General features: G+C 42.9%; 1 protein-coding gene across 3 annotated transcripts in view; it reads right to left on the bottom strand.

Annotated features, from left to right (window-relative positions):
• sema5ba (sema domain, seven thrombospondin repeats (type 1 and type 1-like), transmembrane domain (TM) and short cytoplasmic domain, (semaphorin) 5Ba) overlaps positions 1-13,714 on the bottom strand; it is a 111,907-nt gene that overhangs the window by 35,166 nt on the left and 63,027 nt on the right. For all 3 annotated transcript variants that reach the window (XM_088606117.1, XM_088606114.1, XM_088606116.1), the window contains 4 exons: positions 13,457-13,502; positions 3,744-3,806; positions 2,718-2,816; positions 2,040-2,253 (listed from right to left, as the gene is read on the bottom strand). In XM_088606117.1, the coding sequence (XP_088462243.1) occupies positions 2,040-2,253; positions 2,718-2,816; positions 3,744-3,806; positions 13,457-13,502 (422 nt within the window). The remainder of the gene's footprint in view (positions 1-2,039; positions 2,254-2,717; positions 2,817-3,743; positions 3,807-13,456; positions 13,503-13,714) is intronic.

Here is a 13,714-nt window from a genome sequence, read left to right as displayed (position 1 = left end):
AAGGCAGTGGGAGGAACAACATCGTAGCTTTGAGTTAAGCTGTTATTAACCATAGACTGTGAGATTCTTACAAGTCTTCTTTTTCATTATCACTGAACTGTACATCTTCAAAGTCCTTAAAATACCCTCTTGTCATAAATGAAGCGTTCCTTCTGCAAAGAAAGTTGGTTCAGTCGACCCACAGACATACAGTATGCTTACGTTTGTGGGACACAAGATGGCAACTTAAAGATTAAAGTAGTTTTCTTTGTGTTTATATTAGGGACACAAGAGCAACTGCTTCCTACGGGTTCATTAGAGCTTACAGCAAAACACAAGAGTATGCACACATTCAAATAGCCTTTTCCAATTTTCCCATGTAAGAGAGACTCTGCACTCTCTTACCTTCTTCCAATATAACAACCTGCTTTGCAATGCCAAAAATCGATTCTGATGGACTGGAGTGCTCTGAACAATATGCAAACTGGCAGTGTAGTCTGAATCACAAACCCTTTTATACTGAATGGATCTGGACTAAAAACGCTCATCTTCAGCATAATTTGTGGGGCTCTGTCCCCATGCCACTGGAGTAAAGCATGGAGCAGGTAATCCCACAGATATCCTAGGTCTATTCTATCTTTACAGCGGCACTTTGCTATAGTGTTTCAGAAATGTTGACATTACACATGCGGAAGACAAGGATGATGCCACACAAACAGTTTGTGGGAGGCCGGGTTGAGAACAGGCCGATATTACAGCCTACCTGCCACTAGAGGCCAGTCTGTCTTCTAATGATTGTAAACAGCCACAGTGGGGATTCATTAATTAGTTAATTGGGTTAGCAGACATTTTCACATGGAAGTGACTAATTGTGTTAGGTATATAAAGGCCTTCATGGTGGAAGTTGGTTTTTGGGTAGTTGAAGAGCAGTTCTCTGTGTTTGAGTTCTCCAGTGTTTCAGAGGAGAGTTTGAGACAGAAAAGACTTTTTCACTGTACTTCTTGCCAAAATTACTTTTCAGCTGCTCAGGCCTTGGGAGCTACCTTAATTGAGGTGGCTCCTGTCACAATGTTCCTTCAGTTTTTATTAAGCGCTACAAAGAGGGTGAAAAATGCATTTAAAATATACACTGTATAGAAAATGTCTAATTTCAACTCAATAACCTGTCATTTAGATAGAAAATGTCCCTGCGATGGAAGAGGTCAGGCTGTTGCTGTTGGAGAGATTTTATACATCCATTCACACATTTGTGTTTGGGTATATACAGTATAACCTCTGATAGGTGAATTCATTTATATTTGTACCAAAAATATAATACACAAATTGTGAAAAACATCCTTCAAGGTAGGAGCTCCTCCAAACTTAAAGCAGGAACATGAAAAAAGCCTCAATAGAGGAAACACTTCAAAGCCTGTTTGGCAAGAATTTATTTTGCTAGAGTCAAGTATTCTGCCTTTTAAAATTGATACGTGCGGGGCTGTAATGTACTGTAATCACGCTGATGAGCATCTTAAGTGCCCAGACATCTGTCTGAGATGAGGTTTTCTGAATATTAAAGTTTTAGGCTCTTTTGTTTCATTTGGAATCAGTTAGGGCAATTTTTCTCTGACTCTAGATTGGAAATGGCTTAATTCTTCACATAAATTATTTGGCACTTTCTTACAGTTACACTGTACCCACCAGCTTCCAAAATAGAAAGGCAAACGCAGAACTTCCAAGAATCTTTCTGAAGCTAAATATATGGCAGTATTTTTTTCAAAATGTTTCAGTAGTGAGTTACAGCATCAATTGTCCATAAGATTTTATGGACAGATTTTCAGGCTGAAAGACATCCAAAATGCTCAAGAAACCATGAGCTAAGCATAGTAACCTTGACATTCCCCGTGCTTTTTAAGATGAAAAGCAATGATTCTTTGAATTTAAATTCAATAGATCAATGGGGGACAGAAAGCAACTGACACAATACTCGAAATAACTTTGACAATCTGAGCGAAAGGCCTTTTTTGCCTCTGCGCATGAGGCCATGTGACCGCCGAAGGTTCAGGGTTCAGGGGTCTTACCATTAAGCCACTTGGAGTTGTACTGCGCTGTGCGGAGTGGGGGCATGTTTCCCAGGCTGCGGTAGATGACCGGATCCCTGCCAGAGAAGTCGATGACCGTGGCGGCGTACAGCTCCCCCTTCGCCGTCACCACAGCGGTGGAGTTGTGCTGGGGGTCGTAGGGGCAGCGCGCCACGCCGTTCACCTTGTCCAGCACCCGGCTCAAGTTCCCGATCTGGCCGGCGGGGGGGAAACACAAGACCGTACAGACGTCCGTTCGGAAACCTGGAAAGGCTTTTACTACGAGCAAGGACACACCAGTGTTTCTATTCTGGGACATCTAGTTGAGGTTTCTTCTCCGAAACTGAAGTCTCTCTCGGCTTGATTGAACGCGTGAAGCTCGAGCGCCCCCTTTTGCACCACGAACAGCTAAAGCAGTGGCACCAGAAATCTTCCAGCGACAGGGGGACAGAACGTGGCTGACCCCAAGCTGGTGTGCCAAATACCCTCTGTCTGTGATGGAGAGGTGCAGCCGTGTGATTTATTGACTAGTTCAGAGGGGCCTGGGCAGCAAACAGGGACTCGGCTGGATACAAGCATTCGCACTGTATTGGTTACTGAAATTTAACAGGTCTTGCGTGCACAGGAGGGAGAGACCCGCGTGATAAAATCACCTCGGTACATAAATTCATGCCATACCTGTCGAGTCGTGCAAACCGGCATAAACGCGTTCGTACCGCAGGTAAGCACTTTCTTGCCATTGATGAGTAAGACCCGGATGTAATTCTGGCACTCCACCTGGAAAAGCCAATGCATTCACACAGTCAGGGCACTGTAAACAGAGGGGCAGGGTCATTACTAAAGCCCAGGGGAATGAGGCTAGCCGTCTTCTTCCCATTCGTACAGGGGGGTGTTGCACTGACAGTATTTCTAGCTGAGCAATTTCAGATGGACACAAGGGCATTTTCATCTATTTTTAAGTTAATTCTACGGTCTAAATGCTATACACTATAATAAGACAAAATCAAGCAAACAATCAGGTTCATATTACAGACATGTTACATCAATGTAGAGGTATTGCAGTCTATAAAGATGTTTTAAAGCCTTTGGTAACTAGGCTATCGAAATACCCCCACCACGATGTAACTGGAAATATTTGCTCTTATCTCAAGTAATTACTCTGGTGCCTAGGGCAATACTTCAAAAGAATCAAAATTTCACACCATTTTACTCTTAAATCTATCCAGCTACATCATTTTGTCTTCTGGTGTAAAAATCGGATCATAGTGTGTTGTTACTTCATTAGTGATACAATGGTAAATCTTGGCGTTTAAAAAAAAAAAAAGAAACACCTCAACTTTTCAAACCCCTTTTGATAAAAAAAAAACCTGACCCATAGATTGCTAAATATCACTTTCTGCTCCAGTTCTGAGATGAAAATGCATTTCAATCAACACAAAAAACAAAATGAGAGCAACATTTGTTTTGTGGAGAAAGGCTGTACTCGCCAGGCATGCTAAACAACTTTTTTTTTTTGCATCCTGGTGCCAAAACAACATATTTTTATGTTTAATATAGCTGCACAAAATTATCTGGCTCTGCACATTGAACCCCCCAAGATGTGACAATCTGCTGATCTAATATGCCTGTCTAATCAGAACGCTGCATTTGAGGGAAGTTTCAATATTCAGTGGGCACCATCAGCCATGAACGGCTCGAAGTTACCTCAGTCTTCCCTTTACTTTGACAGGACCTCCTGGTGTCTTCGTCTGGGCCCCATTCCGTTGCCTAGGAAACGGAAATAAACCGAGAAACGTGATGCACTCCGAGTCATACTGCCTCTTACTTGGTAGCCGTAAATGACAGCAATGAATACGACCGAGAAGACTATGGCACAGTTAAAACACCGAGCCGCACACATCAGAACCAGGGGACACATGGAAGACATAGCCCTACACTTATTGATTTGTGTTTCTCATACTAACAAGGAGATAAATAGGACAGTAGCTTGAGGAGTGAGGTAAGTAGACCGTCAGAGAGACGGCTTAAATTTGCATGTAAATGCAATGTTCCCTCATTCAAGAGGAGAAATACAACAACACCCCCAAAACCCCTCCCCCCCACACACATATTCCTTTCAAGTACCCATCTCCTGTGTTTAATTATGGAAGCAGCAACCAGTTGCTAATACCTTATTGCTATGTACTGAGGCGAACGTTTCCACTGACAAGTTTCTTTTTTTTTATAACAGCTCCCGTATGTTTGCGCTTTCCCCAACTGGGGGACCCCCTGAAATAGATCAAGTCCGTGCAACCTATCCCAGCAGGAACGGCGGCCGAGGCTGGCAGAGAAGGGGGGGGCGTTTTCTTTTTCTTTTTTTTTTCCTGCCCCCCCACTCACTCGCGCTGCGCCTCTTCCTTGGCTCGGCTGCGGGAGCCTGACTTACTGGCTTAGCGCTCACCAGAGAGCGCGACTCCCTCACGCCATCCAAGTGGAGACGTGCCAGACTCCACACTCGCTGGAGCTAGAGTGGTTCAATCGGGGTTTTTTTTTTTTTTTTTTTTTTTTAAGTGGAACTGGATGTGAATTAAAGAATATGACAGGAGAAAAAGAGGCCCACTGATTAGTAAACAATCTATAGATTGTTTTGTGCCCATTTGAAAGTCGGGCTTGGCGACCTCCATAGAACGCTGCACTCCCTGAGGGCTCTCTGGGTGAGGGACCCTATTCAATTAGCCTTATTCAACGCAAGATAAACACTGAGGAAAACAAGCTGAGCAATTAAAGCGAAAGCCAGAGCCATATTTATATTGGATTTAATTAGTGCATAGAAGAGGCTTAATCTGGATCCAAATGAATAAGCCTCTATTTTAACAGCTGAAAAAATCCAATTCAATGCAAGGCTTCCTTCTGGCTAAGCAACTGAAATGATATAGAAGTTTTCCATTTTTTTTTTAACAGCAGAACTGAACTCTTAAAAGACTGTCATTTATACGGCTTTAAGGAGGTTTACGGAAAAAAAACACAAATTCAGCGCCACTGTGTGACTTGAGCAGGGCGAGCGCATTTCAAATCGGGTCACTTCTTGAGCCCCGGTGCCGTTCTGGGTCTCGTCGTCTGGCCCACACGCAGGCCTGAAATGGCTCTGTGAACCAGCACTCCGCTGGCCCTCGGGCTCCTCGGGCGGGAAAGCGTGCGCGACGCCTCTCGAAAGTCATGCGGAGAAAGGGTTAAAGCAGCAGACTGTTCGAGCGCAGATCCAGGAGGCTCAACCTGAGCTAATCCCCGGAGCAATCTGTCCCCCTCGCATCCGGCTGGACAAAGGGAAGCAAGTCCCTCCTCCGTGCGTTTCAGAGAACTGATCTCGGCTCTGCTCAAAGACGGGAACTGTACACTTTCAGCTGGTGAGGTTAAGCTTGAGGACAAAACCACATGATATGGAATAACGGCCACACAATATATAGCTGCAACTTAAACTGCGGTTTTATTGAATTAATTTTACAGTCTGTCGTGGGAATAGCTTACACTGGTTAAAAGCTTGGAACACAGGCTAGTAAATTCTCATTGACAACGATAATAAAATCAGGGCAACTTGTTCTTTTCTCTGTGAAGTTTCCCCGATTACAGTTAAAAAAGACTTTTAAATCTTAACATGTTTCCCTCTGTTCCACTATTTGACAATCGTCAAGCTGAAATTGCCAGTTTAAAACATATTCAGATTGTGACCATTTTAATGCATACATTCGAAAAGGTTTTTGTTGACTCTATGATGCTTCCAGTCTGCTGCACTTTGACTGTGGAAATTAACAGGTTCTGCAGAGAGAAAGTAGCTCCCAGAAAACGTTTTAAATATACTGTGAATCACCTGCTTTTCTACAAAGAAAATCACTTTGTAAGAGCAGAAATTACTGCAGTTTATAGAACCAGGCCAGTTTGATCCTGATGCGAAGCTGCCATCTACCACAATTCTGAATTGAAATCAACTTTATTTGACCTCAAAGCCACACAACACATAACACATCAACAGCACATCTTCCCACTGCCAGCCAGATGTACTGTGTACAAATAATTAGTCGTGAGAACAATTAGCTCCGAGTGCTTTAAAATCTAAAACGCTGCATGAAATAAAACCTTGAAAGACCAACTCTGGATCGGGGAGTAACTCTTTAACAGGGCTCCTGAGGCACAACAATGGAATCTTTATGCTCAAAGGGGGAGGAGTTACTACGTCATTAACAAATTGGAAAAAAAAACAGCAAATTAAGGAAAATGTTTATGATCAATACAAAGAAAAGGGAACACAGCACCTTTGATTACTGTAACCCTCATTTAATAAAGAGCTATTTCTCTAGCGAACAAAGACATTTCGGAACAGGGCCTGCATGTCTTCGACGGTTCCCCAAGACGGGAGCTGCTGAAGAGCCCACAAGCTATTCCACGGCTACCTTGCGCCGGTGGATTGCTTTCTCCCGCCCCTCTCCCTCTGTCCGACTGCCTCCAACAATGCTCCCTACCAATTTTTTTTTAATGATCTCAGAGCTAAATTTGCATAATATCATTGTGCCCCTCAACGCAACAGCTGACTGGGGTGCAATAGGTCCGCCCCCCAGCAAGCGAGAAACAATTTGTCCCTGTGGCCCCATTCAAGGTCCCCACACTTCAATAGGCCGCCTGGCCCCTCCCCGTTCCGTCCTTGAACCAAGTCCCCTATTCACAGCGGCACTTCTCTCCATTCAGGTCTCTCCTGATAGATGTGACAGGATTCTCAATGGCCCTCCTCATTGTCCTGGAACACTGATCCCTACATAAGGGGGGCTCAAAATCCTTTTCTGTTTTTTTTTGTTTGTTCGCCCGGCAATGGACTGACCGATTTTTAAAATAGAATCCATTTGCCGTGGGTTTACAGCCCCCCCCACCACACACACACACACACACACACACACACACACACACCGCTGCGGAACCTAACGGCCGCCGGGCCCCTCGATTGTTCCCTTCTTTTCCGGGGGGCAGGGCACTCCTCCCAGTGCTGCGGCTGTCCCCCAGTGCCCCTCTGGAGGAGCGGGAAGAAAAGGGCGAGGTGGGCCCGGCGTCAGGCGGCAGCAGCAGGTACGTTGCTGCTGTAATGATCAACGACGCCACATTAAACTGCCATAAATGAGCCTCCCTTAGGTGAATGCTTTCAGTCAGGAAGTCTGAATACCACAGAGAGAGAGAGAGAACAGCCATCAGAGCTATGTCCGATATTACAGGTCGTGTTGTGAAAGCAGACGTTTTCAAATCCTTATTAAGGACATAAAATCCATTTTGAAGTGATCAAGCTGGATTATCAGTTCAGATTTCTGCACTTAAGTAATTTAAGATAAGATCACTTTATTGACCATATTTCTGCGTACCCTCCGCGGGAGCCATGGCTGCAATTGCAATGACCTCAAGACGTCTTATTGAAAGTTAAGAACAAGTGGACAGATCCCTTGGAAAGGGATCCCAGGGATCCTTTTGTTGGAGCCTTTGAAGCCAGATGCAATATTGTACTGCTTTTGAAAAGATAAAACTAAGAAAAGGGGGATCAGTAAATACTATGAGCTCTGCACATTCCCGCAAAAGGCCTAAAGCAGTCCAGTTTAATTACAGACCCTCCTGACCCCAAAACCTGCCCCTCTGCCTTTCGACTTAAAAGGCCATCTTCGGGAAGCAGCTCGCTGGTGGCAGACGTGTTCTCAATACTGTTCCCCTTTATTTATGCTGAGGAGCCAGCGCAGCCAATTTAACCAACAACAGCACCGCCCTGGAAACACGAGAGGCTGGATGCTGCTGCAGAGATGACATCAAATAATCCCCAATTTCTAAGACATCTGTTACCTTTTCATTACCCATCAAAAACACTTGGGTCAAAATACAACTAAACATGTAAAATTATATATATATACACACACACACTTCTCAGTTTCCATGTAGAAATAATGTACTTTTTAGGTTGAGGAGACCAGCTCAGTTTTCCTAATAAATAAGAACAAATCCTGACATCTGACTATTTGTTGTCTCAAAGTTGCACGCAAGGCTCCCCCCCCCCCCTATATAAGTTAGAAGAGCTGGATTTTTTTCCGGCTGATTTAAATCCAAAGCCTGCTGGTACCTGCATGGCCTCAACACCTGCGGATTTCCCTGAAAGTTGATGAAACCCGGATAAAGCTCCTTGCAGTTCAGCCCTTGTCAGAAGCCGTGGAAGAGAGTAAGCAGAGATCCCACTGAAATACCCAACTCTCATCTCCAGCTCAACACGGCAGCCATCCATAGGCTAAACTCAACAATAAACTGGCTTTGAAAGACATCTTGCAATCAAAGGTCTAAAAACATTTGTTTTCAACTTTATTGCTGCTAACAGCTCTAAGATTATGAAATGCTGTTTGCATGTGTCCTGGAGTTTGAAAAAAAAAACATTCAACCTATTATTGTGAGCAATGTCATAGTTTGAACCATCAGTGGTTTAAATATGAACAATTATTTCAGACTGATTGAAAGGAAAGTGTAGAAACCTCTTTCTCTTTGACATGATTACAGTTCGCTGGGCAATAATTGAAAGTGTCTCTGAAAAAAAGGTAATCTTCTAGATAGTCTTGCCTCCCAGGCACAGAAAACTACCATTTGATAGTTGGGATAATGACACTAAAATTGACACATTTTGAAAAGAATGGTCAAGTATTTCTACAAAAACTGGGAATGACTTTGAAAGAATGGTGCTTACGTACACATCTATCGGAATGAACGGATGAAAAGAAATGTCATTCTGTTCTGCACCAAAATGAAAAATACAAATCAAAGCACAGGTTAAGAGATCAAACAAAATACAAGCTTGTTGTGGTTTAAAAAAATAATTGTCACTCTGAGTTACCTAGGCAGAGATGAAAGTGGACTAGTACATGAAAGACAAAAACTGGAAAAAATAAACTTCAAACTCTGCTGATTACAGATTTAAATCTTAAATGTTTTTTTTTCCTATTGCAAGTCTTGGATGACAGAATTATTTTCAGTAATTATTGCAAGTTCTTCTCAAATTTCATACACAAACGTGTAGCTAAGCTCTGGAGAATAAACTCACTGAATGAATTAGACATATGAGAGACAGGCAGAAATGATCAGAGTTGTCTCTCCCTGTGTTGTGAGAAAACATTGCTGTCTCTGGGTAGTCTATTCTGCAATGAACAGTTTTCAAAACCCCAGGTCGGAATAAATAGTCTGTTACTTAATCAGCAAATGTCAGAAGCTAAAAAGCAGGATGCTGACAAACTTCTTTTACCCACTTAAACTGTAAGTACTACAGTAAATACCTCCCACGTTGATTTAATTTACAGTTCACGGCACTGTGCCGTAAATTCCTGCAATTCTGAGTTGTAGTTGAAAAAATTAGCAGCTAGGAATTTTAAAAGCATGGCATGCTTTTAAAGCTACCCGACTGCAGAGCTATCCAAAGACCTTTGCTTCCATATGAACAACCATAGCACCATATTCAGAGGCGTCTCTAAGAAAAGGTCAATCTGTCTTTTCAGTACTGTTCCTCCAAACATGCTATACAGTACATGTTTAACAGTGAAACACCAATAAAATGAACATGTTTTCTAGCCTGGTTTTCCCATTCTGCCCTGTGGACAATATCACATTGCAGTCAAGATTCAATATGGATTTTTTTTTTTTAATTAAAAATAGTTTTTTTCCTTCCCATTTCTAGTGTCTTTGGGACAGATTCGCAAAAAGTGCTGTTCAGCTTTCCGAAAGACTGTTCTAGACAGGGCACCCGGTATGGCTCTAGAGCAAACCCAGGGATCAGGAGCTTGCAGGGGGCACTACATTGGACACCCAGGCATGACGTTGTGGGTGGGTTGCAGAATCGCGTCAAACGTTTTATTTCCAAGAAGAAAAAGTTTCCGCTTCTGCCGTTGCCCCATTTGCATGAAATGCCTCTTGGCAAACGCCAATCTCATCAAGCAAACCCTTGCTGTTTGCATTCCAGGGTTTGAGAGCTGAGGCCTTATCTTGGAGGCGAGCACTCAACTGACAAAACACTCCCCCCTCCTCCTCACAAACCCCCCCAACCCCCCACTCGCACCCGCTGCCCTCCCTCTGCTACAGCCTGGCTCCGGGGAGCAGGGTCCAGCTCCAGACCGAGCAGAGCCAGCCAGCCAGTCTCCCTTGCTCTCCACTTTGTAAACAGAGGTATAAATAACATGGGCCCCACTGAGGATCCTAAAAGCAAGCTACAATCACGTCTATTAGACAAAAGCTGAAGAGATTACGCACTTCATGATGTGATTGAAAATGCTTCTCAATATCCCGTCAAGTGCAACAATTTGAAATCATTATTGGTGTAAACAGTATTATCTCCCTCTCCCCTGAAACGCATACCAGTACTGCAATTTCAAAAGGTTTCCTTATGGGTTGCAACAGTTACCTCAGAGGATACCAGTTTATCTACTTATTACATAGTGCTCTAACTGAATTCAAATACTCTCATATTAAAAGATCTATGTGCATTAACATAATACAGATAACTCCAGGAAATAAAATTATCTACACAGAAGTTAACTAAGCCTGTAAAGGAGATTTGTTTTTCATTTAAAACTTCTTATCTAGCGATGAAAGGGTTTACAAACAGAACATAACCAAAAGAGCAGAATAAACATTTGCCTTCCTCTTACATTTTTGTTACATTGATTATATAAAACTATTTAAACTATGCCAGCAGGTATGTAGAGCCATATAAAAAAAATACAATTATTTGATAAGAAACACAACAAACAACAAAAAAGTCCACACATAGATAATCACTGCATAAAGGCTCTAAGGAGATTTCACAATCCAACCGGTGATGCATTCCTATCACTTCAACACCTCTGCCTGGGTTGAAACGGGACTTCTTCTAAAACCAGTTGGCCAAAGATGAGCAGCAGAGGTTCCCGTAAAGGAAAAGACGACTTCCTTCGCCGATTTTCCGAACAGCATGTGCACTGAATTTACAGGTGCCATGTAGCCAAGTTCAATTTGAATAATTAAGCTTAATTGCCTGCTCTGTGGCTGTGGTTCCCACTGAAAACAGCAGGCTCTATAATCAACCCATAAAAACAATGAGTCACACTTCACAGCCCCAACAAGCCGACTCATCTGTTCCTTTCCGGGAAAAAATGGGGTTTTGCATAGGTGGTAAAGTTTCCAACAGAAAACTGCAAATTGCCCCATTAAAAGAAGAAGTCTTTAGTACGGAAGCACTACAGCTTGGCCCTTCATCGTGTACAGAGCTTGAGATTAGTAATGCTTAAAAAAAGACAACAATAGCAGAGCCTTGATATTGAACCTGCTGAGTTTAGCAGAAGTGGATGCCTCCCTCCACAGCTTCAGATATTAGCAAGGCGCCCTCATAGCATCTGCATTGGTCCCCCAAGACGCAGTGCACTGGTGCAAGCTCACGAGTGGAAATCGCAGATGAAACCCAAGTCACGGCTCGTATGCGGACAAATCGCCCATCAGCCAAAATCTACCTCGGAACATTCACCTCGCTGAAGGCCCCCCTCCTACCTCTTCCTCCTTGCTTACCAAACCCACACAACTGACATTTTAAAAAAAGCTTAGGTTGATAGTAAAGCAGGATTTCTTTTAAGGCCGTTATTTTTCTGCCTGTATTCTCTCGCTGTTTAATCTTAATTGCATAAAAACCCCTCAAGCCAGTGTTTTGTCACATCTTCCCAACTTACTGAAACAGTAAGCAGTGACTGCATGGAGCGTGCGATAAGGTCAATACCAGCCTAGATAACAGAAAACGCGTCTACTGTTAATGGCTGTCCACGACTCAACAGCACACTGGCACAGTTGCAACTCTGAATGGTAACACACCGCAAGCTGAATAGATGTGTGTACAGTATAGTGTGAACTAGAGGGTGTATTGGCACCTAAATTTGAAAAGCAGTTACTGCAAATGGGCTGGATCCTCCCTAAGCAAAAATCCTCAGAATGAAATATTCAGCATTCCTTGCGATTTTACCAACGTCAATATTTCAGTGCAGCGCTTCGGAAAAGGAAAAGACAAAAGAAAGATCGGGAGAAACTATTATTGAAAATCAATAAATCTTCCCAACAAAAGCAGGACCAACCATATCTTAGTAGCTGTTCTGCCTAAAGGGGTAAAATCACCTTAATTCTCACCAACCAGATCCACCCAAGTACACTCACTCAATCAGCCCTGTCCCTGGCACTCCTCATTTAGCTTTTTAAGCACGCTGTCAGGCACAAATACTATTCCCTCACCAAATGACATGCTTCATGATCATTGATTCTGTCCCCGGTACAGCTGTTGATGCTCCAGTTAGCCCAAACGACAATAGATCCATCACATTTATTTCCACCCCAGAATATGCTGCACAAGAGCTGTGGAAATTCTTCTCTCATTGGAAAAAAAAAACAACTGTGACTTTGGCTCCGGAAAAGCTCCTTGCACTGAGCCAATTTCAAATTGAGTAGTCGGTCATGATGAAAATTTACATAATCACAGCCCAATATTTAAAAGTCACTGCTGATTACAAAACAAAGCAATTATGATTTTTTTTATTAAGTGACATCAGAAAATCCATTCCTTATACATTCATGGTTTAAGATTTGATGAACCTTATAATAATTACTTTTGACACTGTGCTAAATAAAAACACTTAAAACGATGTGCATCTTGCATTTCAATCACAAGAAGAATTATCCATAATCATTCCTAATTATTTAATAGACCCATTATCACTCCGAGCAAGCCTCAGTTGGCATTTTTTATGTTAAATTCTGAATGAAGACTGCTCCCATTTTATATACAAGACTTTATATACCTGGAGCAAATTCTATTTGTGTGTATATCCCTTTAATTAATAAGAAAGTCATTTTAATGGCTTCCCCTTATGTTAGGGTGTAACAGAAACTAGGTAAAGTTTTAACCCAACAACCGGTTGCCACCGCCAGACAGTCCTGAAGTTAAAAGACTGTCACTGACCCCCTAGGGCTGCAACTGCATTGAAAAATAAGATTGCCATGGAGACCTGAACATTCCACTCAGCCTCACCAATCCCGCTGGAGAGAAGCTGGGCACTTCCAGCAGGAAAACCCTGAGTTAGCGAAAGAGACAGTGTCTGAATGAGGCTAGAGCAGGGGTGTCCAGTCCTGCTCCTGGAGGGCCTGGCCGACTGGAGGGTTGTTGTCTTCTCTTTCGAGACCAGCCACGCCTGCTGGGATAAAACTGCAAAACTGGCCCCGTCGAGCCAGCAACCAGCTGGTTCAAGAGCCGAGGTGAAACGAAACGAAAACCTGTAGACACCCCAGCCCCCCCAAGACCAGAGCTGGACATCCCACCCTGCACTCGACTCCATAAAGGCCGGACTTTGTGCTGATCAAAACCAAGGTGCAGTTTTACCTACCTGTATAAGGGACACATTGTTGAGACTTAATCTGAAGAGGTAGTTTCTGGAGAAAAGGGGAAAAAAAACATTAGATACAACAGAAGTGATACTTTAATTTCACAACAATCACAATCACACTCACACAGCAAAGTAATGCCTCAACACAATACTGGAAGCTTACAGAAATGCACGCACAAGATAAGATGAATTACTAGGCAATGCTGTTATTCATCCGAGCACTATACAGTTAGGATATTTTAATCATGTGAATAAGAA

The sequence above is a fragment of the Lepisosteus platostomus genome, chromosome 14 (assembly GCF_059453375.1).
Source record: "Lepisosteus platostomus isolate fLepPlt1 chromosome 14, fLepPlt1.hap1, whole genome shotgun sequence".
NCBI classification, from domain to species: Eukaryota; Metazoa; Chordata; class Actinopteri; order Semionotiformes; family Lepisosteidae; genus Lepisosteus; species Lepisosteus platostomus.
Note: the sequence above shows the minus strand (reverse complement) of the source record. Positions and strands in the feature narration are given on the sequence as shown.